At 37.5% G+C, this 24,199-nt stretch overlaps 1 protein-coding gene across 5 annotated transcripts in view; it reads left to right on the top strand.

The window, feature by feature from the left end:
- Positions 1-24,199, top strand: part of tln2b (talin 2b) — a 98,557-nt gene that overhangs the window by 21,786 nt on the left and 52,572 nt on the right. For all 5 annotated transcript variants that reach the window (XM_017305321.1, XM_017305320.1, XM_008412280.2 and 2 more), the window contains exons 2-9: positions 12,044-12,218; positions 12,306-12,403; positions 12,598-12,727; positions 13,324-13,479; positions 14,421-14,563; positions 21,282-21,409; positions 21,735-21,798; positions 21,979-22,083. In XM_017305321.1, coding sequence (XP_017160810.1) covers positions 12,083-12,218; positions 12,306-12,403; positions 12,598-12,727; positions 13,324-13,479; positions 14,421-14,563; positions 21,282-21,409; positions 21,735-21,798; positions 21,979-22,083 — 960 coding nt within the window. In that variant the 5' untranslated portion in view covers positions 12,044-12,082. The remainder of the gene's footprint in view (positions 1-12,043; positions 12,219-12,305; positions 12,404-12,597; positions 12,728-13,323; positions 13,480-14,420; positions 14,564-21,281; positions 21,410-21,734; positions 21,799-21,978; positions 22,084-24,199) is intronic.

Below are 24,199 nucleotides of genomic sequence, written 5' to 3'. Positions count from 1 at the left end.
TATATATTAATAGAAATGCATTACAGAAATGACATAGTGCCAGTATTGCTGCTTGGAGGAATAGGCTCTGTTCAGTGTCATTGATTCTGCCTAACATATTTTACTGAGTCACAAAAGCTGTGATTAAGCTCTAATAATAGTAGCTGTCCTGCATTTTGTCTCTAATGCTTATTCACTGGTTTGATCCTACATTTCAACTGTAAGTCTCTTGACATTGCGAAATTCCACTGCTTCTACTTTTGCTCTGTCCTTGTGAGAAACTACAGAACAGCTCAGTAGAAGTTATTCAGACACTGTTTAGCTGATTTGTAGTAGTTACAGCTGGTATATTTAAACACAGAATGAGCGCCTAGACATTTAGGAAGGCTCACTCTCCATCTTAAATGCTGCACATAAAAAGCAGAGACTTACATCCTCCAGGATTTTTTGCATTTGCATTCCTTACAGAAAGAAACAAACTATTTTCTTTCTTATGGATGCTTATAGTTGGCATAAGCAACCTGTCTTGGAAATGCCCTAAGCTGCAGTTGAAACTAGCAGATGTAGAACATATAAGCCAGTAACTCCTTAAAGCTTATATATTATTTGTACAACTTCTTTTAAAAAATGTGTGTAGGCTTAATGCTCAGGATAGTCATATTTATTTTAAATAAATAAATGAAAACTTTGAAACTGAGAAAGTTGCTAAAAATGTCACAATGTTATGGTTGCTAACTTGAACATCTCTGCATAACACAATGTATATGCAAGGTCTGCAGATCAAATCTGGATTTCTGACGTAAAATTTTACATTATGATCTACTTGTTGAGGAAATGCATCAGAGAGAAATGTATTACTTAGAGACTTGGCAAATCAACCCCCTAATGAGGGATACTGTAATGAGTCCAGTCTTTCTGTAATTTATCAGAGAATTTGCTCATGACAAGTGCTGCAATTCTAAACACTAACATTCTGGTAGCATGTGGACATCTGTTGCAGTTTCTGCTTCTGCTCTGATCAGCTGATACTAGGGTCCACAGCTAATTAGTGTGTTTACACAACAATACCAGGAGGACGTTGTGTACTTTTCTGAAGCATTATGAAACCTTTCCGGTTCCACTCAATAAAGCATATTTTGCGAGAATTTTCTATTATTTAAAAGCTTTGTGGAATGACCAGTTGGTGTTTAAATTATCATTCTTTTAGGTTTTCCAGATCTATTGCAGATCCGGGGGGGGGGGGGGGGAAACGGTGCAGCCGGGTATGACATCTGCTGTTAGATGTGCCTCCACTTTACTAGAGCTGATTGAGCTTGAAGCATAAGCCAGGAGTCTTGCATAGCTGTAATTTCCTTAATTTCTCTAGGTACAGGCTCTAAAGCATTTGCACTTTCAGACAACTTGTGTGGTTCTCTTTACTTGTCCACGGTGGACAATATAGTAAGAATTTCCACATTGTGTTTGTGTCTGTGGTTCATTGGCCAGATGTTTACGAGACTGATTTAAGTCAGAATTGTTTGTTTCTTGTAACTGAGAACACTTTTGGTTTATGGGTGGAAATCCACTGAGAAGGGTGGGAAAAAAAGATCTCTACACTTGTGCTTATGTTACACGACCAGTGTGATAGATTATATCATGCTACTTTTCAATCATCGGGAATGTATTCATATATTTAAAGGATGTTCAACTCTTTTTAAGAGGATGAAGACGTAAAAAACGGTGTTCAAAGCTTTCAAAGCTCTTTTGAAAATTTTGGGTTAAGACACCCACATTTTCGGCAGGACTCCTGCAGGCAGCCTCTGCATGAAAAACTTTCTGAAGTGTGTGAAGACAAGTTGCTGTATACTTCTCTTCCAGCCAACTTAAACATTTGATTCGCCAGTCCTTGCTGAGAGAAAAACAAAGCTGCAAAGAATCATACAATAATACCAAACTTGGAATCAACTCTCAAATTCTAATAATGTTTTTTTTTTTTCTTTTCTTGTTTTAAACTTTGTGGTATTTCCAGAGTCTGCTCTCATTTTTGTAGTTGTCTTTTTGATTTACATATTTTACATTTTTTGGAGGATATTTTGCTGAAAACCAGTTCATGAATTTACTACGTAAAAACGTTCCCTCATTAAAAGAGATATTTCACAATTTGTGTTCACAATTTATGAAGGGAAATTTCTGTTGGTTTTTGAGCAGTTAATATCTTAACTGCAATAGATGACTCTTGATATTTTAATGTGGTATAAATCCACATTACATGGGCCCAGAGGCTGAGCTAATGCCTCTTACATAGAGTAGTGGTTTGAGTCTAACAGTCTGAGTGAAAAGCTACAAACTGCAGCTCTGACAGGTGATGGACTGTATGAAAATATTAAAAAGAATGCCAGTGATGTCCCATGAACTGTTAGTGTTACATAATAATCTGTTCATAATGGCTATAGTTATATGAGAACCTAGATGTTTCTGCAACTTTGCTTTTCAGGTTTTTTTTCTAACTAACATTCTCACACTGTGAAGTTTCTCGTTTAAACAAAATACTTTCTGGTAAGTCATTTACTACACTGAAACTTGCTCATCACGTTGTAATTTATAGCGTACCTTGGAGAATGCTTACTTTCTGCGGTTGACATAAAAGGTTTTAAATTATCCACCAAGCCTTCCAATTCAGAGAAAGAAAAAGAACAGTTATCAAGCCCCATATAGTGAGATATAAGAGTGGAGAATATGAACACAGAAATTAAAAGATGTAAACTACATAACAACAAAATAAAAAAACAACTCTCTGGTTCACTTAGAAATTCAACAGTAACTTATCTTTTCAGCTTTGATTAAACAATGATACAGAATCACTCCACACATGAATGAAGTTCCTTTACCAAAATTCCACTAAAGTGGTAAAGGTGACGTTTTCACAGAGAGACATTCTCATTTTTCTGTCAAACTGTCAAAGCGAATCAAAGTCGGCCCGATCAATCTCTTTTTCTGCTGAATATTTCCGTGTTCTTGTGACAGAACAGCTATGAGGCCTTGCGGATAAAACCAGGATTGAATAGTCATGTACACAGACGAGACAGCCCTTTATATTGTCAAACTTCTCTCTGATTCCCTGTCTGCTTGACGTTTGAAAGCAGACTTAGCTGATATCCTTATACCTTTGCGAAGTGTTTGCTAGACCCAGATTATGACGAATTGTCAGCTTTGACCTGAGGGTAGAGTGGAGGTTGCTGCTGCTGTCCAGACTTGTATGTCCAGGAAAAGGTGGGCACAGCAGCAGTCATGGTAACGGTGGGCAGAATTGCTGAGCTGGAAACAATGGGCCGACAACATGGCCTCTCCCTGAACCATTTAACAACATAGTTTTTCCCACTATCAACACAGGGGGTTTTATTGTTATAAAAGCCTCTTTGATACTCACGCACCAAAATGTTGGTGTGGATTGACTTTTAAGATGTTCTGCTAAGTTGTGGTTGAGAATCCAATACAAACCTCGCTTAAAGAGCTAGAAGAGTGACTTTACAACATTCTGTCTTGACTCTTCCCGTACAGCATGCCGCAGGATGTTGAATGTTGATAAAGTCCCTCTGTGTATCATACTTTGGAGCGGAGCCGGCATATGTTCCGTTCCACTGCTCTCGATACTGTAATCAGCATGCGAGTGCTGAGGGTCAGCCAGCCGCTGTAGTGTGAGAACGAGGCTCAGCGAGAGATCGGAGTCACCTGATTTGGAAGAAATGACATTCCAGGCGGCATATTCTGAGCCAGAGGTGTGAGAGTGTCGTCCTTTTCTCATTTTCACTGCGGCATGATTTGTTGGGAAGGTTTAAATTAGTGGCGTCTGAAAAGTTTGCATTCGGAGTTAAAAGTGTATCATCCCATGTGATTTTGCGTTTTATATGAACTTCCACCTTCACATGACCCCGTCCGTATTACCCTGCCTTTTCTGTGCTATAACCTCCAACATATATTGTATGGGTTATTAAACACCATTTTGTTCATTTTTCAGATTTCTTTTTAATAAGATGATTATTTTTAAGCATTCTGTCTCTTTGGGAAAATGGTGGATTTAATCAGAGTTACAGACCGAAACAGGGAATGCTAATGAGAGCAAATCCTGGTCACGGAGATCAGGGCTTGGCATCCTATTTGTGACCTTTGTAACTGTGATGCAATGATTTCAAGAGCTTGCTCTGCCTTGTACTTAAATATTTTTCCACTGATTTCTGTCAAACCAAGTGTCTTCCTGCTACTCTTTAAACACTCTAATGTACTTCAACTGACATATTTCATCTGGTTTGACTTTGTTGCTTTTTGAAATATTGCTTTTGTGACGGATTTCTGGCCTTTCTTGTGGAGAACAATGCTATATGAAATACCCATGTAAATCAGCAAATAGTTTTTTCTGATATTACAAATTTGCATAAATGTCCCAGTGACGGGTGCCATTTTACATACTATGATAACATTAACTAACACAGTTGTGTATTCACCAGCTGCCACTTCAACCAAGTATAAAAAAATGCACTGATGTCAAGTGCTGAGTTTGTCAAACTGAATACACACCACATTGTCACTTATCAACTCGCAAACAAATTCGACCACTATGATGATGGGGGACTTTGCTGGCAACTACACTATGTGGTGTAGTTGCCAGTGATTCACCAGAGGGATGTTTTTCTGTAATGCACTGTAGATGCTTTATTGTTAGATAACAGAGATGAAACTACACAATATCTTCTGTTTCAGAGAAAGTCAAGTCATCCCATAACCATCAGGGATTTGGTGCAACATAAAGGCATTGAGTCACAAAGGTGAATAGATTAATGATGCACTCATAGGTTTTGTTGATGATCTCCAGCCTATTCCAATTTTCTCTTTTGAAAAAAAAAATTAAACAGAATTCAAATATCTTTTTCTATCCTTTCTGCCAAGAGTTGCTGTTACTTATTTCTGTTAAGAAATAAACAGAAGAAATGTGAGAGAAGAAATGCTTTAGGAAGATTTAATATTTTACTATTATCTTTAAAAAATCACTAAGTTGTCTGTCTGAACTGACTTTTGCATGACTAGCACAGTTAACATTTGTAACTGGTACAACATGGAAATTGTTTTCTCTTTTGAATTTGTGTTGCTCTTTGACATTTCTGCTTTAATAAATACCGACTGGGTGTTTTGCCTTTCAAAATTTCTGTGCTAAATAAAATGCAACTGCAAGCAGAAGCCTGTTGTGACTGTTATTGCGATCGCATTATAATTTGGATGTAACAGTAGAGATTCATTGCCTTCCAGTCTGAACACTGAAGTATGCTCAATCTGGAAACACTCAACCTTCCATATGGCATACAGTTAGCAGTAGTTAACAGGCAAACATGTGTGGACTGAGTGGTTAAAGCCGTATGACTAACACCTGCTCGATACGTGACAGTAATATTACTCAGAAAACAGAGAAGCTGTCGAGATTTTAGCTCTGCTGTAACAGACGCTCATGTCCTTTGTCTCATATCGTACTTCTTTTTGCCGTATGCTGAAAACCAGATTCATTCAAATTGACAAGGGATTTATAACTATAAGTGTGACTTAAAAGGATAATGCAATTGTCATGGGTTGAGTCTTTTTATGACTCATTTTAGATGGCTCTGCATCCACTAGTGCGTGCAATAAAATGTCAACGTGGTTTTATTGAGAAACATATGCAGAAGGCACAGCTAGCCACTCCCTCAGGAATGATCCAGGATCGTGATCATCCCAGTCAGTTTGCAGACTGAGTAAGTCATCGACTGCTTGACTAACTGCAGCTGCTGGGTGGAGTGCTCCTCCTCTGTTGGCAGTTTCTGCCTTCATTTATCAGAAAGTCAATTCCTTGGATCTCAATGAAACATTTTGTATTTGAGAACTTTTTTCAGTAATGATGAATGCATTTGTCTTGAAATATATGTCGCTAAAGCACCTTATTGGCTAATGCACTGAGTGCTCTGTAATAAATCATTTGCATCCGATAAAGACTTAACTTCCTACCCTTGCCAAGTAATAGTGAAAGAAATTGGCATTCAAGAATAGAGAACAAGCTGCTCTTTTTTTTTGTTATTTTTTTGCTCTGCTTCTCCTGTGGCTCCTTTGAAGCAGTCCTGCAGGAAGCTCTACATCAGTGGATATTTTTAGTGTAAGAGGAGATGTTCACTTCCTCCTTGCAACAAGGGCAAGATTGATAGATTCTGTCAGTTTCTCTACCCGGGAATTACATTACAACGGTGTGTGTCACCCAGGAGGACACCATGTAATCCTCATAGCGGGTCATAACAGGGAACTTTCTACATTTTAATTAAAAAAATATGTGCAGAGACATTTACAGTCTTGATTCTAAGAAACCATGACATGTTTTGTAAATACACACCCAAAAGCTGCTGGATTAAAAATAACCCAATTAGGATGATTTTGCGACAGACAGAATAAAATCGATTGCTGTAACACAGCTGCATTGGATTGTAGGTTTGACACAACATAGATTTTTTTTTTTTCATCAAATGACTTTAAAAAAATACCCCTAACCTGGCTTACTAAGCAAATAATATTTGAATTAATAAAGCTAATTAAACTTATCTTGTAGAAGAAACAGACATTAGGATAACAAAAGTCAAAATAATACTCCTTAAAGACCCTTCTATATAAACCTGCAAAGAAGGGCTGGCGTCCATCTGGTCCATGTGGACCATGCTGAAAGATTTTAAAAATGATGTTAGCAGTGCGGGACAAGAACGGTGGTCTGACACAGTAACATCGGCACTAAAGTTTCTGACGACAGTCTGCCTCATTGTAAATGATTTGGAGTCATTTACATTTAAACCCTGCGGCTTCCTGGTTATGCCATCACTGCATCCTTCCCTTCCCCTGTAAAGCCAGCTTCTCTTTTAAGTCCGCTGATGTGGGTCTGCAACTACCTTGCAGCACTACGTTGTCATAATGTTTTTTGCTTCTAACTCTATTACTGGAACTATAATTTCAAGACTTAAGAACTAAAGGACTTCACTGTAGAACAGTTGACAGCACTGTTACCTTACAGGAAGAAAGAAAGGTTCAACTCTTGCATGGATTATTCATGTTTCCTATATACAGACATGGATTTTCTCTTAACATGACTGCTAAGCTTAAGCATTTGTGTGCGCTTCCATGGTTCTTTGTCGTGTGTGTCTCTTGTTTCCTGAAATTTGAAAGTAAATAAAGAACTCTAATAAATCTGTCACAATATTATCTACAACTTTTTCATAATAAACATACCAAATCTGTCATTAAATAAGTGTAATAAGAGCTTCCGTGATGTTGTGTCCTAATTTTATTGTCCACATTTAAAGAATCCAAGCTGACCAAAGTACATCTTGCTGTTCCCTTGTGGTATGATGATTACAAGTATGACCTATTAAATACTTTGCCATGTGCTTGCCGTGTGGTAAATTAATTATGCCTCTTCCTCAGATGTATTTATAGAAACCAATCGAAGTCTTCTTTCCATCTAAATTTAGCACAAACCAGACCAAGTGGATCTGCAGAAAACATACATAGATCTGGATCATACGGTTCTCGCTGTATGAACGGGCTGGTATTTTGCTGGAGTGTAAAATCAGGATGAAGAAATAAGACACACAGACTGTGTGTGGCAGAATATATTTTTTTATATTTTCTCCTAGAAAGCTTTCTTTAGTGATGCTGCTCTCATCAGTCTTGGAAACTGCTGATGTCACATTTCATCTTGGCCCTCTACTCATACTACAGTACATGTTGTAAATTACACAATAAAAAGAGACCACCAGGCTTAAGAAAATATTGTTCTGTAATGTAATCATATAGAGCTGCGCCCTGCTGCTTTACCGACTATTACATTTGTGCTTCAGAGTTATTTTCAGGTGAGTCACAGCTTGTTAAAATGTAGTAGTTGTCCTTTACGGTACAGTAGCTTTGCTCACTGTAGAGCTGCTGTAATATCAACCTATTATCCCAGAGATGCTGTTTTTATATTTACAGTCATAACTCCTGTGAGTAAAATAAGAGTTGCTTGCAAATACGAGTTTCTTGCATTCACTGCTATATTATATTTTTAGGAATGTGTGAAAAGCATCTCAGTATAAATAGATATATTAATGAGGAAAGCCTTGCTGGTTTTCAGGTTATCTTAGTTTAATATTCCGACCTTAGTGGTCCTCTAGTGTAGGTCATGGAGGCTCTGTCCTCTAATTAGCAACTAAATGCCCTAAGCTGACCTCATAATGCTAATGAAACAACAGATCTTCGCTTTTCATTGATGTAAGTTCTCAGTCTGCCAGAGCATGACGATCTGAAATGCTTTTAAAAAAGGCAATTGGGCTTCTTTTCCTGTTTCGCCTGTCATTTATGAATCATTTCACATGAGAGGTGTAACATCTTGAGGAAATTACAAAAGTCCAGCTCCCTTTTCAAGTACTATCCTGGATGGTATCAACAGGGTCCTGCAGAGATCTTCTGGTGCATGTCAAGAACACAGTGGACTCTATGAGAGTTCTCAGTCTCTTCAGAACTTTTTTACAATGGTTTATAATGGTAACAGCAGCATATATCGGTCCTGGTTCCTATGAAACCTGGTCTGTTTGGGACTGTGATGTACAAGGATGTGAGCATTCTGCCTCTGTCCTAATAACACTTGCACCAGGATATTAGTACTCCAAGTAGCTTAATTTATTAAAACACTTTTGACACCACTGCTGCTATGTGCATAGGGTTATTCCACTGCTCAAGGTGAAACAAAAAATATATTGCTAAGCATCTGAAATGAAGCTGCAATGCTCAGGCCAGTTAAAGACAGATTGGTATGTGTAGCTCTCTTAAGTGTTCCTACCTCCAAATTGCACATGTACGCTGGCTGGCAGGAGTCTGTGTGGAATTATGTTCTTCAGACTGGTGTTCATATGTGTTTGTCAAAGAGACACCTTGACATTGCACTTTTATTAAGGTGAAAGAAGAATAAAGATGAGGAAGAGGATTAAAAAGCACTAGCAGCAACTCTTGAGTTTAGAAGTGTATTTTAGAAAGTATCAGCTATACTCATGAAAAACAGCTTTGGGGTTTAGATTTGATGAAAATGCTGATGGTATTTTTTCTCCTAACAGCAAAGCCAAAATTGATGAAAAGGTGCAGAAACCTAATGTATGTACAATGTTGTAAAGGTCTACATGTGTCATTTGAGATGCTGTGAAACCCTTTGAGCTGGAAAAGCCTTTAAACTGGGTTATTTTGCAAAAGAGTGGGCTATGGTCCTCTACAAAACCATAAAATACTTATATCCAGTTAAGGCAAAGACTTGATGTCAGTAGTTGCCTCTCAGCAAGGTGCATTCATTTGTTAGGTATAAAGAGTAATTATCTTATTAGACAACGCCAGATTACTTTGAATAGCTTGGTTATTTTATGTATTATTCAAGAACTGCTTTTTAATTATCTTTGTCATAATTTGAACTCAAACATTTAAGTATGACAAAAAAAAAACATTCATGTGGGAATCTGTAATGGGAAGAGGAAACCTATTTAAATTATTCTGTCAATTGAGAGGAAGCATCCCAGTGCAGATGTGATACCTTGAGCAGAGGCATTGTGATAGGATGGCCAAGAAAGCAGCGGGGTAAAATTTGAGACGATTGAAAAAGATTGTTTACCTTCACACTGAGATTAGGTTTTTCCAAATTTGCATCATTTAATTGAAGTTTAAATGTGTTGAAGATTCTGGAGACTACACGGTGGTCTTCTTCCTGTGCGAAGGGGTTCTGACCAACTTGGAATTTGTTTTTGTTTTTTTTTTTCCAAAAGTTACCGTCTAGTCACTTCAGTTATTCTGTGACAGACCACTGCAGTAAACACCACACTTGGTGATCATGGGATCTGTTCTGCTGCCTGTTCTACACAGCCACTCATTAGAGCTATTTCCTGTCCAGATGGCTCCTACCCTGTCTGTTCTTCATTGAGTTGTCCACGTTTCGACTCCTCAGCCTGCTATTCTTTGGCCGTTTACATCTCCCGATATTTGGTGCAGTAAACAAACATTATTTAACTCATGACCCTTTTTTTCTTATGTATCAGTAAAAGTCAGAAATGATCAAATCACCTTCTAAAAAGCAGCATCTTGATGTCAAACGTGTAATACGATATAATAATATAATTCCACAGAGAAACACAAGAGCGCTGTCTCCTGCAAGAGAGCAGAACTAATGAAGTTGCTCGATGGAGTGTTTGCATGTGGATCCTGGAGCTTCTCACACTAATGTAAGATCAGGGATTATCATTATCCCTCTGGGATTTTCTTTGAGATTTCTACAATCTTCATGGAGGGAAACAAGTTATACTGGAAAAAGTACTGTGACTTTTGTATAAACCCAGAGTAATTTTAAACGGCTCTCGTCAAAAGTGATGTTTGTTTTTCTGATTGAGATGAACTTTTCAAAAACTACTCGCAGCACTTGGTGTGTTTAGCGTTGGATGGAGTAACTATCAGACATTATGTGCATGTCTGTAAGGCCTACTCTGTTGTCAGTTTTGGGTCCAGTAACTGCTCGTCATCAAGAGACATCCGTAAAACGACATTGATGACGAAAACTCTGTGGGGCTTCGCTACCAGCTTGTTTGGATGGGAGTTCATGCAGCGTCATTACCTCCTCTCCTTTGTGTGCCTCCGTCTCTTTCATTGAAACAGAGGAAGACAGAAACCCTCAGCTATGACAGAGGCCCATTCACAGCTCTATCATTACAAGAAAATGTACTTTTCAGACTTTCTCTGGTATGACCCGGAAGGGGGCCTGAGCATGAGAGGAGAATCTTGTTGGCAAAAAAAAAAAAAAAAGTAGTTGAGCTTTGAACTGTGTTTGTGTGATTTGAACTTTTGCCCTTGTATCCAACTCACAAAGTACTTAATTTTCGTCCTCAAGGGACATTTTTTTTTAATTCTCAGTAACACAAGGAAATCAATGTGGTTAGTACTAGAGATGCATTGATCAGTTTGGTGGGTAATGTTTCCATATCCACCTTTTAAAACTATTTTTAAAACTATAACCTTTCAATATTAGATTTGAAAATCCTGGTTTCAAACTTAATTAATCAGCACTTTGTATGTTTTTCTTTTGTGCTGCTGTTGTTGATGCTATGAGCGGTAATTTCTAATTTATGTTAGGGCAAAAACAGGAGAGAAGTTGATGTTAATCAGTTTAGCTGACAAAGTCATAATGAAGATGAAAGGTTTTGGTACTTGAATATCTTTATCTACAGTTATGCCTAGATGGTGCATAAAATTGTGAGAATATGATTTAAGATCAATTTAAAACTATATGAGACAGTGTCTATAGGTGGCCCATATATCTCTGTGATCTATATTTCTGTGCGGAAGGCAAGGTCAAGGACGTGAACGAGAGGGGGGAAAAAGACTTCACTGTAACTGTCTCTTTCCCTTCTTTTGAGCAAGGATCCCAGAAAGCCTGAATTGATTTCAGCCTAATGGCTGCACATGATAAAACACAACCAGATTTGCCTCACTGTGAAGTCTTTTGGAGCCCTGCACAAACCAGGAAAACACCAGCTAAAAGTGCAGCAGCTGAATTTATTTCAAACCTCCTGTTTTTCTGGCGGATTATGCGGATTTGCATGTTTTATCCATTATTCTGCTCAAGCTGCATATTTTTATTTATTTATTTATTTTTTGTTCAGGTAATTTTACATACTCAGTTAAATCTACATATAAGCAGAAAATCTTCATCCTCTTTACTCTGCAAACATCTAAAGAATGATGATCTGCTGCTGCATCTTTACTGCAGACACACGTTCAGTTTGACAAGTAAAAATCTCCCAAAGGAGATAATTGCGATGATTTGCTCTGTGCTTTGTGGTAGTGTATTTTGCCTCTGAGACCTTCCTATCACAGTTTTTAGCCTGATTGCTTCAACAGTCAACATTTTCATAATGTTCCGAGAAATGACTACCAAAACACAAACCAATTAATTTGAACATCAGCCTAGTGAAAGAGACTTTACACACTCTAAATCTCACGTCGTGCTTTCTGCCTCTGTCTTTTCCAGGTGTGTAGGCTGGTGCGGCCATTACACTAACCCACCAAGATGGTGGCCCTGTCATTAAAGATTTGTGTGCGCCAGTGCAATGTGGTAAAAACGATGCAGTTTGAACCCTCCACCCCTGTGTATGATGCCTGCAGGATAATCAGAGAGAGAGTTCCAGAAGCCCAGTCCGGACAAGGTTAGACAATGCCTTGTGAATCTAATTTTCATGATGGAAAACTATTGCCACCAACATTTGCATGCTCTCTGTCTCTCCGTGTCCCAGCCTCCGATTATGGCCTGTTCCTGTCTGACGACGATCCCAGGAAAGGAATCTGGCTCGAGTCCGGGAGAACCCTGGATTACTACATGCTGCGAAACGGAGTAAGATTACATCATATTGTCCAGGGCGGAGATCTGTCAGTGTCACTTCACATTTCTTGAAGTGATTTGTATTTTTCTAGTGGGAGCTGAAATATTTATACCTTTCCACTTGCTAGAATCAAATGCACTTTACAGTCGGGAGGGATTTAACAGAGCTCTAGATGTCATCCCGCTTCCCCTCCTGTTTTTCTCAGGATGTCTTGGAGTACAAGAAGAAACAAAGGCCACAAAAGATCAAAATGCTGGACGGTGCCGTTAAAACCATCATGGTCGACGACTCAAAAACAGTCGGCGAGCTCCTTGTCACAATATGCAGTAGAATAGGTGAGTGCATTTATCATGAGTTCTGTAAAAAGTATTATGTCATACGAAATTCTAATTACTGGTGCCTTATGTTATCTTGCCACTTATTCTCGAGGAGCAGCATTTGTTATTCACATAAAGCATTTTTGTTTGGATGTTAAATCCAAATTAGGTTTTGTTTAGAGTAAAGTAGACGTGACTTATCAAGCTCAAACAAGCTTGCCTTTAACAAATACTTAAGTGCTCCCCTGAATGTTCAAACCTTGCCGTGTTCCATAACAGAGGATTGTCCCCTAAGCTCTATGCGTCATGTCTAATAGGCTACTTCAGAGCCTAATTGGGTGAGGAAGAGAAGGATGTATATCTGGCAGGAAGCTTTATTGGAAAATGTTTGTTTAGATGAGGGCTTTCTGCTTGGTTTCTTCCCTGCCTCTCATTGTGTTTTATTTTGCTGGCTTAGTACCAGCTTTCCTTCACTTTCTGCAGCAAAATGAAGAAGGGGAGAATAAGAGAATGAAGTTGAACTATGAGGGTGTTTCTCTATCAGTGTAGTCATTTTTGAAGAATTATTTTTTTTAAGTGTAGTGTCGTCTGAGAGTGTTTGCTTAATTTTGCAGGAATTACCAACTATGAGGAATATTCGCTGATACAGGAAGTTCCAGAGGACAAGAAGGAAGAGAGTACAGGAACGCTGAAGAAAGACAGGACCCTACTACTACGAGATGAAAGAAAAATGGAAAAACTAAAAGCCAAACTCCACACGGATGATGACTGTAAGTTTCATGTTCCAGACAGCGGTGGCATTTTATATGGCCGATATGACTCACTGCCCAGGGTGGCATGAATTTCGGGGTGACACATAAATTCAAAAAGTGAAAAAGTCATCTGTGTATTTGCTCCTCAAATTGAGTTTTGTGTTGCTTATTTACATATCTAGTCGATTCATATCTCGTGCTACGTGCTGTTGGTAAATATGACTGTCATTGCTGGCTAATAGTGTTTAAATATTCCTGTTCCTGTTGAGGTTCTGATTCACAGCTTTCTATTTCACTCTAAATACATTTAATCTGGGTTTCATATAGTCAGTTCAAAACCTAAGGTTATAAAACTAATCTAGCTTCTAATGGATTACTATGCAGTGCACAAAGAATCTTCAAAAAATGGAGAGCTTGGATTATTCTAACCTCGGTTGTTTTATTCCAAACAAACGCAGACTTCCCTTTTTGTTTTGAGTTTCACAAATAAAATAAAGGTTCACTAACTCTCAAACGGTACTGTGATTTGTCATATGTTCAGTGTATAATTATGCAATTTATGTTTGTTCAGTTTAATTATTTCAATTTTACACGTGGTCCCCTGAATGTTCGAACCTTGCCATGGTTTGAAATTCAGTAAAAGCTCAAACTGTAAAATAGTTTAATTTTTAATTTTTAAAACTTTAATTTAACACTGATAAGTCTCTCAAAAACAGATGCCTGCTTTAGCATTGCTATACATTACCCAGTTGCAGTATTTGCAGTAATAATAGTTTTAGTTTCTCCAGATTAAATTAGAATTTTTTTTTTTGTATTATTCTCATCAGATTCTCATATGTTACACTTTTGAGTCCATTTTATAGTTAAAATCATCCAGCAGCGAACTTATTTGTAAATGTAACTTATTTTTATTTCATTTATTTGCATTTAGTAACAAACTGTATGTTTTGATTGGACAGTGAACTGGCTGGACCACAGCAGGACGTTCAGAGAGCAGGGAGTGGAAGAAAGTGAAACCTTGCTGCTCAGGCGCAAATTCTTCTATTCTGACCAGAACGTGGACTCACGGGACCCGGTCCAGCTGAACCTGCTCTACGTTCAGGTAAACTCCATAAGGCTGCATCAATCTATTTTTGACAATAAATAATCAATTTAAACAGAGTTTTTACCAAACCAATAATAAAGGCTCAGCTGAAGGCAACTCAAGACATAAGATACTTTTACCAGCAGATAATGTAACCTATTATGTTTTTTATTCATTCTGCAGGATAGAGATTTGGATTCAGAATACCCCACAGCTGTTGCCACTTAAAACCAGTCTAAATAAATAACAGTTTCCAGCATAACTGCTGTAGAGTTAAAAAAAAAAAACTTGGAAAACTTTAGTGTTAGATGACAAAAAAGGTATTTTATCTGATTGGTGAGAAAAACAGAACAATTTGTTCATCGCTTGGTCTTTGTGGTCCTGAGACCAGATGGATACCCCTGTCTTGCTAATCTGGACAACAATCACCAAATTCTATTATCTCCCTTTGTTGAGATGCTAAGATTTACAGAACTGACTTTAATCTAATTACTGATATGAACTGATTGCTGAACTAGCAAGTTATTGGTTTTTGGTGGTTTATCAGTTTGTTTTAAGGTCAAAACTGTAAGTTACAGGAAGCTAAAAGGCTCTATGAGCATTGTCAATTCAATGAGACATTTTTATTGTGACTATATTTTGACTGAGACTTGATTTAAGACAATATTTTGACTACTTTCCAGTTTAAGGTCTAAGAATGCAGATTTAAATTATATCATAAATGGTATATATCATTCATCTTTTTTCATTCTGTACATTGCTTCTCATGTTATAACATAGATACTCAAAAAAGCATGCCATGAGCAAAGAGTACCTTAAAGCCTATCTGAAAGAAAGAAATCCCCAAAACTCTCGCCAGCATGAAATATGTATGGATACAGCTCGAAAGTTGTCTGTGGTATTGACACTACTCTGCAACTTTTTTTAGAGTGATCTGATATAACAGAAGACTTCCTCATACAAAACCTTTCTGAAAGAAATACTTAGACATTGCTGACCTCTCCGTCGACAGATACAGCTGATTCACTTGACCCTTCCATTCACCAGACCTTTTCTTTTACTACTGGAAGAGCATTTCTTTGTTTGGACCTGGTGTGGTCATCGGATGGTTCTAGTAGAGGAGCAAGTAGAATCTCCTATTGTGAATCCAAATGTGCTGTTCACACAAGCTTAATTTGTGAGATTTTAAACAAAAATGCATATTCCAACTTTGTGAAAAGTTACTCCCCAATAACCGATCTGTCCCCCTTTCGTGAAGATAAATGAGTGAAATAAATTTTGTAGCCATCTTTCAGCCACTCATCAGTCTAAAGAGAAGTTTCCTCACCATCTGCTGTGAGATACTTTGAGAGGTTTCTTGCTCGCCAGCGGGTTTGAAGTCACCACACAACATCTCAATGAGATGAAGAGCTGAGCTTTGACTCCAATTTCTTAATTCCCAGCCAGTTCTTGTGAATAGCTTTGCTTTTTCCCTACTGCACAGTGTGTAGTGTATAATCTTCAATTCAGTCCTTGTTTTCCCCTTCCTGCTTCTCTTACTCGCTGTTTCCGTCCCTTCCAGTTTGCCTATCTCCACTCCCTCTCTGTTTCGCACTCATTCTGACACAGTTCCACACATCCACACCCTCTCACGCTGGCACACATTACGGCACTATGCGCGCATCATGGTCTCCTCGCAGCACACTCATATTTCCTTTCACAACAACAGCTCCGCCCCCTGCCCTCCCATGCTCTTGCCCATCTATCTTTCCGTTGTTCTGTCTCTCACACACAGTTGGGTTGTTGCACAGATCACAGAGACTATTCACATGGCTGTAGTACTAATTTGTCACTGTGTTTAAAGAGCCAAATAGAACCAGAAGAGAGAGAATCTTTAAAAAAAAATAATAAAAAAGTGGAATATTTGAATATGTTTACTGACTTTTTTTTTTTTTCAGAATTCCCATTTCTTAGAAATGCTTTCAGAGTTTTGGTTGTCTGATCTCTGGTTTACATGACTTGCCAGTAGGCTGCTGTATTTAGCTGATTCCAAATTTTTAACTCTACAAGCTGATCTAAAAACTTTGTTCAAAGCATTTTTTCTTGGCTTTATGCCAAAATAATTTGACTATTTTCCTCAAGCAAATAAAAATGATTACAGTGTTGACATATTAAATTAGACTGGCAGCTAACGTGATTAGCGTGTTTAGCTTTATTAACTGTAACAACAGTGTCCATGTATTCCTCTGAGGAAGTTGATCAGATTCATCCAAATCCAGAATGTTCCATGGCAAACAGTAAGAGACAAATGAGCGCCTGAACTGACTGTTCCTTTCTCAGCCTTCCTAATGTCCTGTCATAATTACATATTAGACACTTGTGGATTGGTCAGTTGGTCAATCTGACTCATGTCGGAGAAGGCGGTGTGAGAATTGATGCTGGATGTTTTTGTCCACATGCATGGTAGAATCAAAGTTGGTTGGTCATATAATGTTTGGTAAGGAAACCCTATTGATTGCTTTCGCTGTCAGTTGACTGGAGATCATTGGAAATATTTTGAAGTACAAAGGTTTTCTCTGATCTTGAAATGTAAAAATAATGGGAGTCTACAAGCAGCAAAATGTTCATTTAAGTTGGATTTAAAACTATGAAACCCCAAGATTGTGATCACGTAAATATTTGAATATCAGAACAGGAGCGACAATTTGTGAGTAAAACATTTAACATCGTAAAGACTTGCAAAAGCGATTGTCCCAGAGTGTGTCCCTTACATATTTCCAAAACACATTTTACTTCTCTGTCTCTGGTTTTCAACCAACATATTCAACGTATTTCACCACCATGTTATAAAAAAAACAAAAAAAAACGTGCTGCTTTAACATCTCTTATCTTTGAAAGCAAGAAGATTGGTGGAATAATAAATGTAAGCAATTAGTTTCTACTGCTTCTCTAGATCTGTAGTTGATGCTATCTTACGTCCCTGCTGGCTTCTCTGACACACCTGTAAAGAATACATGCCACAGCATTATTTACTTCCTGCAGATTTGCTTTCATTACAATCTTTAGAGCCCAAAGTATTGCAGTAATGCAGAGCTATGCAGTCTCAGCCCCCTAGTGAATAGTTTGCACGACTTCCTATGTGTTGCCAAATATGATACTGCATAAGTACAACAAAATGTGCATATGAACCAACTGTGTTCTGCTAATATTCAAAAACAATGATGTAAACGTAAGGTGGAAAAGGTTTCATTGATACCTCGTTTGCTGAAGATGGATTTTAATTTTATTTGTAACCCTTTACTGACTCTTTTACCTGGTATCTACAAGCTAATGTACCATTTGCTGCACTGTTAGCAAACAAGTTTATGTTATTTTAATGTTTCTCAGAATTTTTGTTTTGTACCAAAGCATGAATACAGAAACTCTCTCAAAACTTTGTTTTGACTGTTAAGTAAATTGAATCATAAATAAAACTTTTATAAAGTGAGACAAATGTTTGGCTTCTTGGCAAAAATAACAAAAAAGAGTGTTTTGAAGAGTTTTTTTTTTTTTTTTTTTCAACTATGAAAGACTGTAGCAATTGTCAGACCGTGGTGGCATCATCACACTATGTTTAAAAACTGGGTTCATGTCAATTGTTGAGACAGACAGAATTCTGCCTGAACCTTGTTGATGACTGTAAAAAAATGTATGGCAATGATTCAGATTGAACTGTAAGCAGTTCAATCTGAATAATGTGATTGAATTGGTTTAGCAATAACTTGATTAATTTGAACCGAATTTTGACCAAAGTATCAACCTGTTGGAAGGTGGATCTGTTTGTCATTGAAAGTGTCCTGGGATGATGTGTATCGTGATTCGGTGGAATATAAATACAATTTAAATTAGCCATATTACAATGAATCGAACTGTCCAGAAATCAAGACAGATAAGTGTTCCCATTTTCATTTTTTCCTTTTCATTTTCATTTTTTTAGCAGAACAGTCTTTAGTGTTACAATATCATCCATAGACCTTGTAATCTAACAAAGTTTAATTATTCAACAAATGTAGCATTTTCTAAGCATATCTTATGTTTTGAAAACTGAATATTTCAGCAAAGTAAGAGAAGATAACATATTACTAATAATGCCATCAACCGTCATGTGATTCAGTAGACATATTCTTCTCTTTGCCGTCATTTATTTTTGTCTGATTGACCTCAGTGATGGCGCCTTAGGCAGACTGTGTGTGTCACGGATCCTGATGTCTTATGCTTCACTCCTAATCATGCAGCTTGGTGAAAATGTTCTAAGATTCTCTCCTTACTGCCTTGCCGTATCATAGCAAACCTTCGTATTCGCCTGGCTTATTTTAAGTTATTGAAATTCTTTTGAGTGCAATAAACATTGGCTGTAGCCTTCAGCTATTTGCATTAATATTTGCACAGGTATTCACTGTGACTATATACGTTCTGACACATCTCAGCAAGTATTTTTATCACCTGCTGTACAACACAACCTACATCTGGTGAACCTGCTCTGCGGCTACTTTCACTCCTCCAGCCTCAATAACGAATCAAGCCAAGTTTAATTTTCTAGCTCTTAATCAGCATACTAAATGAACACATATCACAGCATAAGTTTTAATTAACCTCCTCATAAACACAGCCCAGAATGCATACTAATCAGCATACATCAATTTTTACTTCTTGTATAAGTATTATTTTTAGAAATTGAAAATATCAGTAATTATCACATTTATCTAACATTGTTCCTATGCAGTTTAGTAACAGTTTTTCTAAAAGATACAGAGACTCTAACTGTAGTTTATACTTAAATGCATCCTTCATCACCTTTTTTCTGAATCAGATTAGTTTCCTATTTTTTTCCATCAATATTTTTGCTTTAGTCACTAAATGAAAACTGCACTCATTTAAAAAGAAAAAGGAAAACAGCATGTGACAGACCAATAAGAAAAGTTCATTACTGTGAAATGGAAGGAAAATGATAGTTTAAACGCCGTATTAAAAATAAAAATCTGAAACATGTGATGTGTATTTGCATTCAGCTCCCCTGAATCAAAATGTAGCCCCTCTTCCTGCAGTTCCATCTACAAATGTTCCGGGATGTGCCTCTACCAGCTTTGCACATCTAGAGACTGACAATTTTTGCCTGTTGTTTTTGAAAAAATAGGTTAATCTCAGCCTGATTGGATAGAAAGGATTTGTCAAAATCAGTTGTTTTTTTCCTTCATTCCTACAGATTCTCAACTGGTTTTATATCTGAATTTAGACTTAGCCATTCTAACACAGGAACATGCTTTGTTCTAACATGAAGATAGAATACTACAGCTGTAGCTGCATGTTTAGGCTTTTTATCCAACTTGGAGTTGAACCTGGCAACACCCCGTCCCAAATTCGTGGTGTGCATTACTAATTTAGTGACGTCAAAGTCAAGGCAGTAATTTTATTATTTGTAGTTATGAAAATAAAAACTGTTTATTTGCTTTCATTTCACTTAATATCATAACATAAAATCTTTTTAGAATACATAAAAATGTGGGGAAGTACAAATACACAATAAGTAAAAGAAAATGGTAAAATTTTGAGATGTATGAATACATTTTAGAAGCTTATACAGGAAACTTTGTTTTTTTTTCTCTTCACATTTTTTCTCTTCCCCATTGTTTTTTTTTTTTGTTTCATTTGCTAAACAATTTTCAAAGCACTCCGTCTGTGCTCTCTGTGTCTGCAAGTCATACTTGCTGCTAAATGAGTGTCTCCTGTTATTTCTAGAATCTTAATTTGTGTAACCCCCCCTCTAGTGATCAGTGCATATCAGTGTGAAAGGCATGTGTGAGGACTAATTTTAGCACATCTTCTTATGTTTGCTAAGAGCTTATGTGCTCCACAGTGAATTGCACTCGGCGAAGGACGTGATTGTGAGGAGAGGACATTGTTGTCCTCATTACAGCAGTAAGCTGCTGCTTAGGCTTTTATTGATGTAACAGGAGGTAAGAATGAGCTGAGTCCACGCTGTGCACTGATATGCCAATGCTAAAAGCATGGACAGAGTCTCTCTCACTGTCAGCATGACCTCTCAGCTCTTGAGGCCATTAAATTTGCAGCAGTGAACTAGAAAGGCAGAGTGAAGGAGAGCTGACTGCCCCCTGGAGAAGCCAACGCACAGGGGGAAGCATTTGAAACATGTCAACAAAGGCTTTTCTCTCCCCATCAAATTTGGAAGATATTGTAAAGAGTGTGGCTTTGAGACATGCCTCCTTTTTGCCAGGAAGGAAATTTCTTAATTAATTAATTTTCTTTGGAACTTAATTGGGGACTGACTGTTCTATAGAAAGACAATATAAACACTCTTTGCCTTTCTCATCGTATGTAAGTGCAAATGCAATTTTCCACAGATTGTGATCTGATTTTACGTGGTGCACCAACACAAAGTATTGCATAATTGTGAAGTGGATGGAATATGATGCATGGCAGCCAAGGGCCTCTTGACTGCTTCTTTGACTGATTTTCTCTTTGCCCTGGCTGTTTGTTTTTGTGGAAAGTGATAGATACAGGTGGAAAATCTCACAATTGCACAATTTTTCAGACCAGATTGCCTCTAAGTCACTAATAGAGGTGCTTCTTTTAGAGCTCTGTTGAATGAATTTAGGATGGTTCTGATGCTTTTTTTAGTATTTTTCTTTTCTTTTTTTTTTCATGAGACGTGTGTCTCACCTAATCCCCTCTCTGCTCTCTGTCCTTGTGTCTCCTCCAGGCTAGGGATGATATATTGAATGGATCCCACCCTGTTTCCTTTGATAAAGCCTGTGAGTTTGCAGGGATCCAGGCTCAGATCCAGTTTGGACCCCACGTGGAGCACAAACACAAGCCTGGATTCCTGGAGTAAGATTTTCTCATTAAAAAGATTAGTTCAAGCCAACATTCAGGAAAGAAAAAAACAAAACAAAACGATGTTAGTGTTTTTTTTTTGTTTTGTTTTGTTTTATGTTCAGCTCAGAGCTGTACGGTAGTTATCGTCTCCTTCAGTACACACTCTTACCGCAGGGATTTCCTGCAGTGGAAAGCTAAGGGCTGATGTCAGCTCTTACAACTGTTTTCTGAAACATACATACAAAGAATGACCTCATATTCGGAGGTATGTTAATAGAAAAGGAACTGGCTGCATGCTAAGTGAGTAACTGTGCAAAATTTCAATTTATCTTTCCAGCCTGAAAGAGTTCCTGCCTAAAGAGTACATCAAGCAACGAGGGTCTGAGAAGAAAATATTCCAAGTATGTGCTGAGTGTCATAAGTGTTGCATTTCTGAAATATATTGTCTTCAGAACTCCTCAGAAATTCCAGCTATTTAAAAAAAAAAATTCACTCAACAAACTACTCGCATAAAATGTAGACCACAGCATTTAAAAGCTGCTAACATGTTTTGGAATGTCGTAACTGTCGTTTTCTTCCAGGAACATAAAAACTGTGGAGAAATGTCAGAAATCGAGGGGAAAGTGAAGTATGTGAAGCTTGCCAGGTCTCTGCCAACATATGGAGTGTCCTTCTTCCTTGTCAAGGTAGGAGCTAAATCAATCCATGAAAGTTTTAAATGTATGTAAAAATATATATATATATTTTCACTCATACTTTGCATTTTTCCAAGTTATTTGTGGCTTATGATATGTTTATTACTGTTTTTAATCATTACTGTGCTTTGCCGCAGTGGAACTACACCTTGCACACATTTTGTGATGTTATAATCACAAATATCAATGGATTTTTCTCTGTTGAGATTTCATGTGAAGACCTAGAAAGAGAGATTTATAATTCGTTTGGAAAACTCTGTCTACGGGAAAATTATTAATCAAGCACTTCCACATTTTGGCCCTTGTAGAAGAATGACAAGAAGAAAGTTACTGTTGAAAGAAATCCATAAGAGTTCCTATTTGCTGTTTGGATTTAGCTAAGACCAAATTGTAGCTTTTTTTTACCTTTGGATTTTCCTTAGGAAGGAAAGGGAACCTAGTCATAGGTAAAATGGAGACAGTAGGAGGTAAACACAGGGCAATCCTTTAAACAAAGGCATAATCATGTGTTGCAATTGTCCAATCAAAGTCCAGCCTAAATCTGTGGCGAGAATTGACAGTTGATGTTCACAGACACTCTCAATTCAAAATGACTAAGCTGAAGCTCTTTTACTGACCACGAGTGAAGTGTTCAGTCTCTAGAGATGCACCGCTGGTAGGGACATACCCCAAAATATGTTTATTATATTTGATATATTATATAAGGGGGGAAATTTTTTTTTAAATAGTTTCCTTCCACTTCACAATTATGCACTGTTTTGTGCTGGTCAATCACATAAAACCCTGTGATTGACCACATAGGGTTTTGAGCTGAATACTTTTGGGTTTTCTTTTTTCCTCTGTTTTTTTTTTTTGTTTTGTCAGTGGGTTTTTGTCATGCATTCTGTTTGCATTTCAGGTGTTTACCTTTAATTAGCATAATCAATAATCTTGTTAAAGATTCAGTTTAACAGGTGGTATTACATCGTCCATTGTAATCCAGACCAAATATATACAGTAGATAATACCAGAGTTTTCATGTTATTGTAATTGACCAGTGGCACTTAAATGTAGGCATGTAATGTCGCTCTTGCAGCAACTGTCCACTGTGATTATAAAGTATTAGATACTCACTGTGACAGCCTGTGTGCTTAAACAGCTATGGAGGCAAGCTGGTAGCACCTAAAGCCCCATTATCACCTCAAATAGAAGGCTTCTGAGTAGAAGCTTGTGACGATTGCTGTTCTGTTCTGCTCTAGTTTTATAGTACAGAAGTGGAATGGAAACACGGCAAATGAACAGAATAAAGTCTGCAAGCAAGTGTTCTCTGACAACACCCCCATTTTGTCACATATTTGTGAAATAAATGGGGGCAAAACCAAAGGAGCATAGTTCTGATGGATAATAAATTACATTTTTAGCTTGATGGTTAAAGCTCACGGCTGGGTTCAAATCATTTTTCTGTATGTATGGAAACGTGTATGCACAAGCGCTGCCTGTGTTCAAAGGGAAGAGGTAGTGATGGAGATTTCAAGACTCTGCTAAATAATTTACTCTCGCTGCACTCAGCTGTTGATGTTTGCAAAAGGAAAAGCGCAGGCCTGGCATTGTTGGAGTGTTTTTTGTTTTTTTTCTGGAACCCGCCATTTCTCATCTGTGAGTCTTTAATCACTGCAGTTTTTCAGAGGCCAAAAGCTTTGTATTGCTGTAAACACACAAACACAAAGAGGGGAAAAAAAAAATTACAGTTCCCGAAAGTAATTGCATTCATTCAGTTATGTGTGCTAAATGTAGGTTTGCTGCAGTCATGTGTGCTGGTGTGTATGCTGTAATGCCTTAATTGCATTTTCTTGCTCAGGCATGTTAATCTAAATGACACAATAAATCATCTCTCCACTTTAAATTAGAAAGGAACTGTTTGAATGAAGCCTTGAAAATTATGATGTTTAAATAATGGAACCTGAAACAATCAACGCTCGCATAAATATGGAAAGAACACTAGTATAATGTTATCTGCCCTTGAGTTTAAGGGCCCTCCAAATATGACGTGTTCTGGGTTTGTGCTATTGTCTAAAGTTCTGACCCTGTGATAAAGCGAAACAAATGTTTCCCTCTTTCTATATATATA

This window comes from Poecilia reticulata, linkage group LG6 (genome assembly GCF_000633615.1).
Source record: "Poecilia reticulata strain Guanapo linkage group LG6, Guppy_female_1.0+MT, whole genome shotgun sequence".
In the NCBI taxonomy this organism is placed as follows: domain Eukaryota; kingdom Metazoa; phylum Chordata; class Actinopteri; order Cyprinodontiformes; family Poeciliidae; genus Poecilia; species Poecilia reticulata.
The sequence above is the reverse complement of the archived record's forward strand: the minus strand, read 5'-3'. Positions and strand labels throughout refer to the sequence as shown.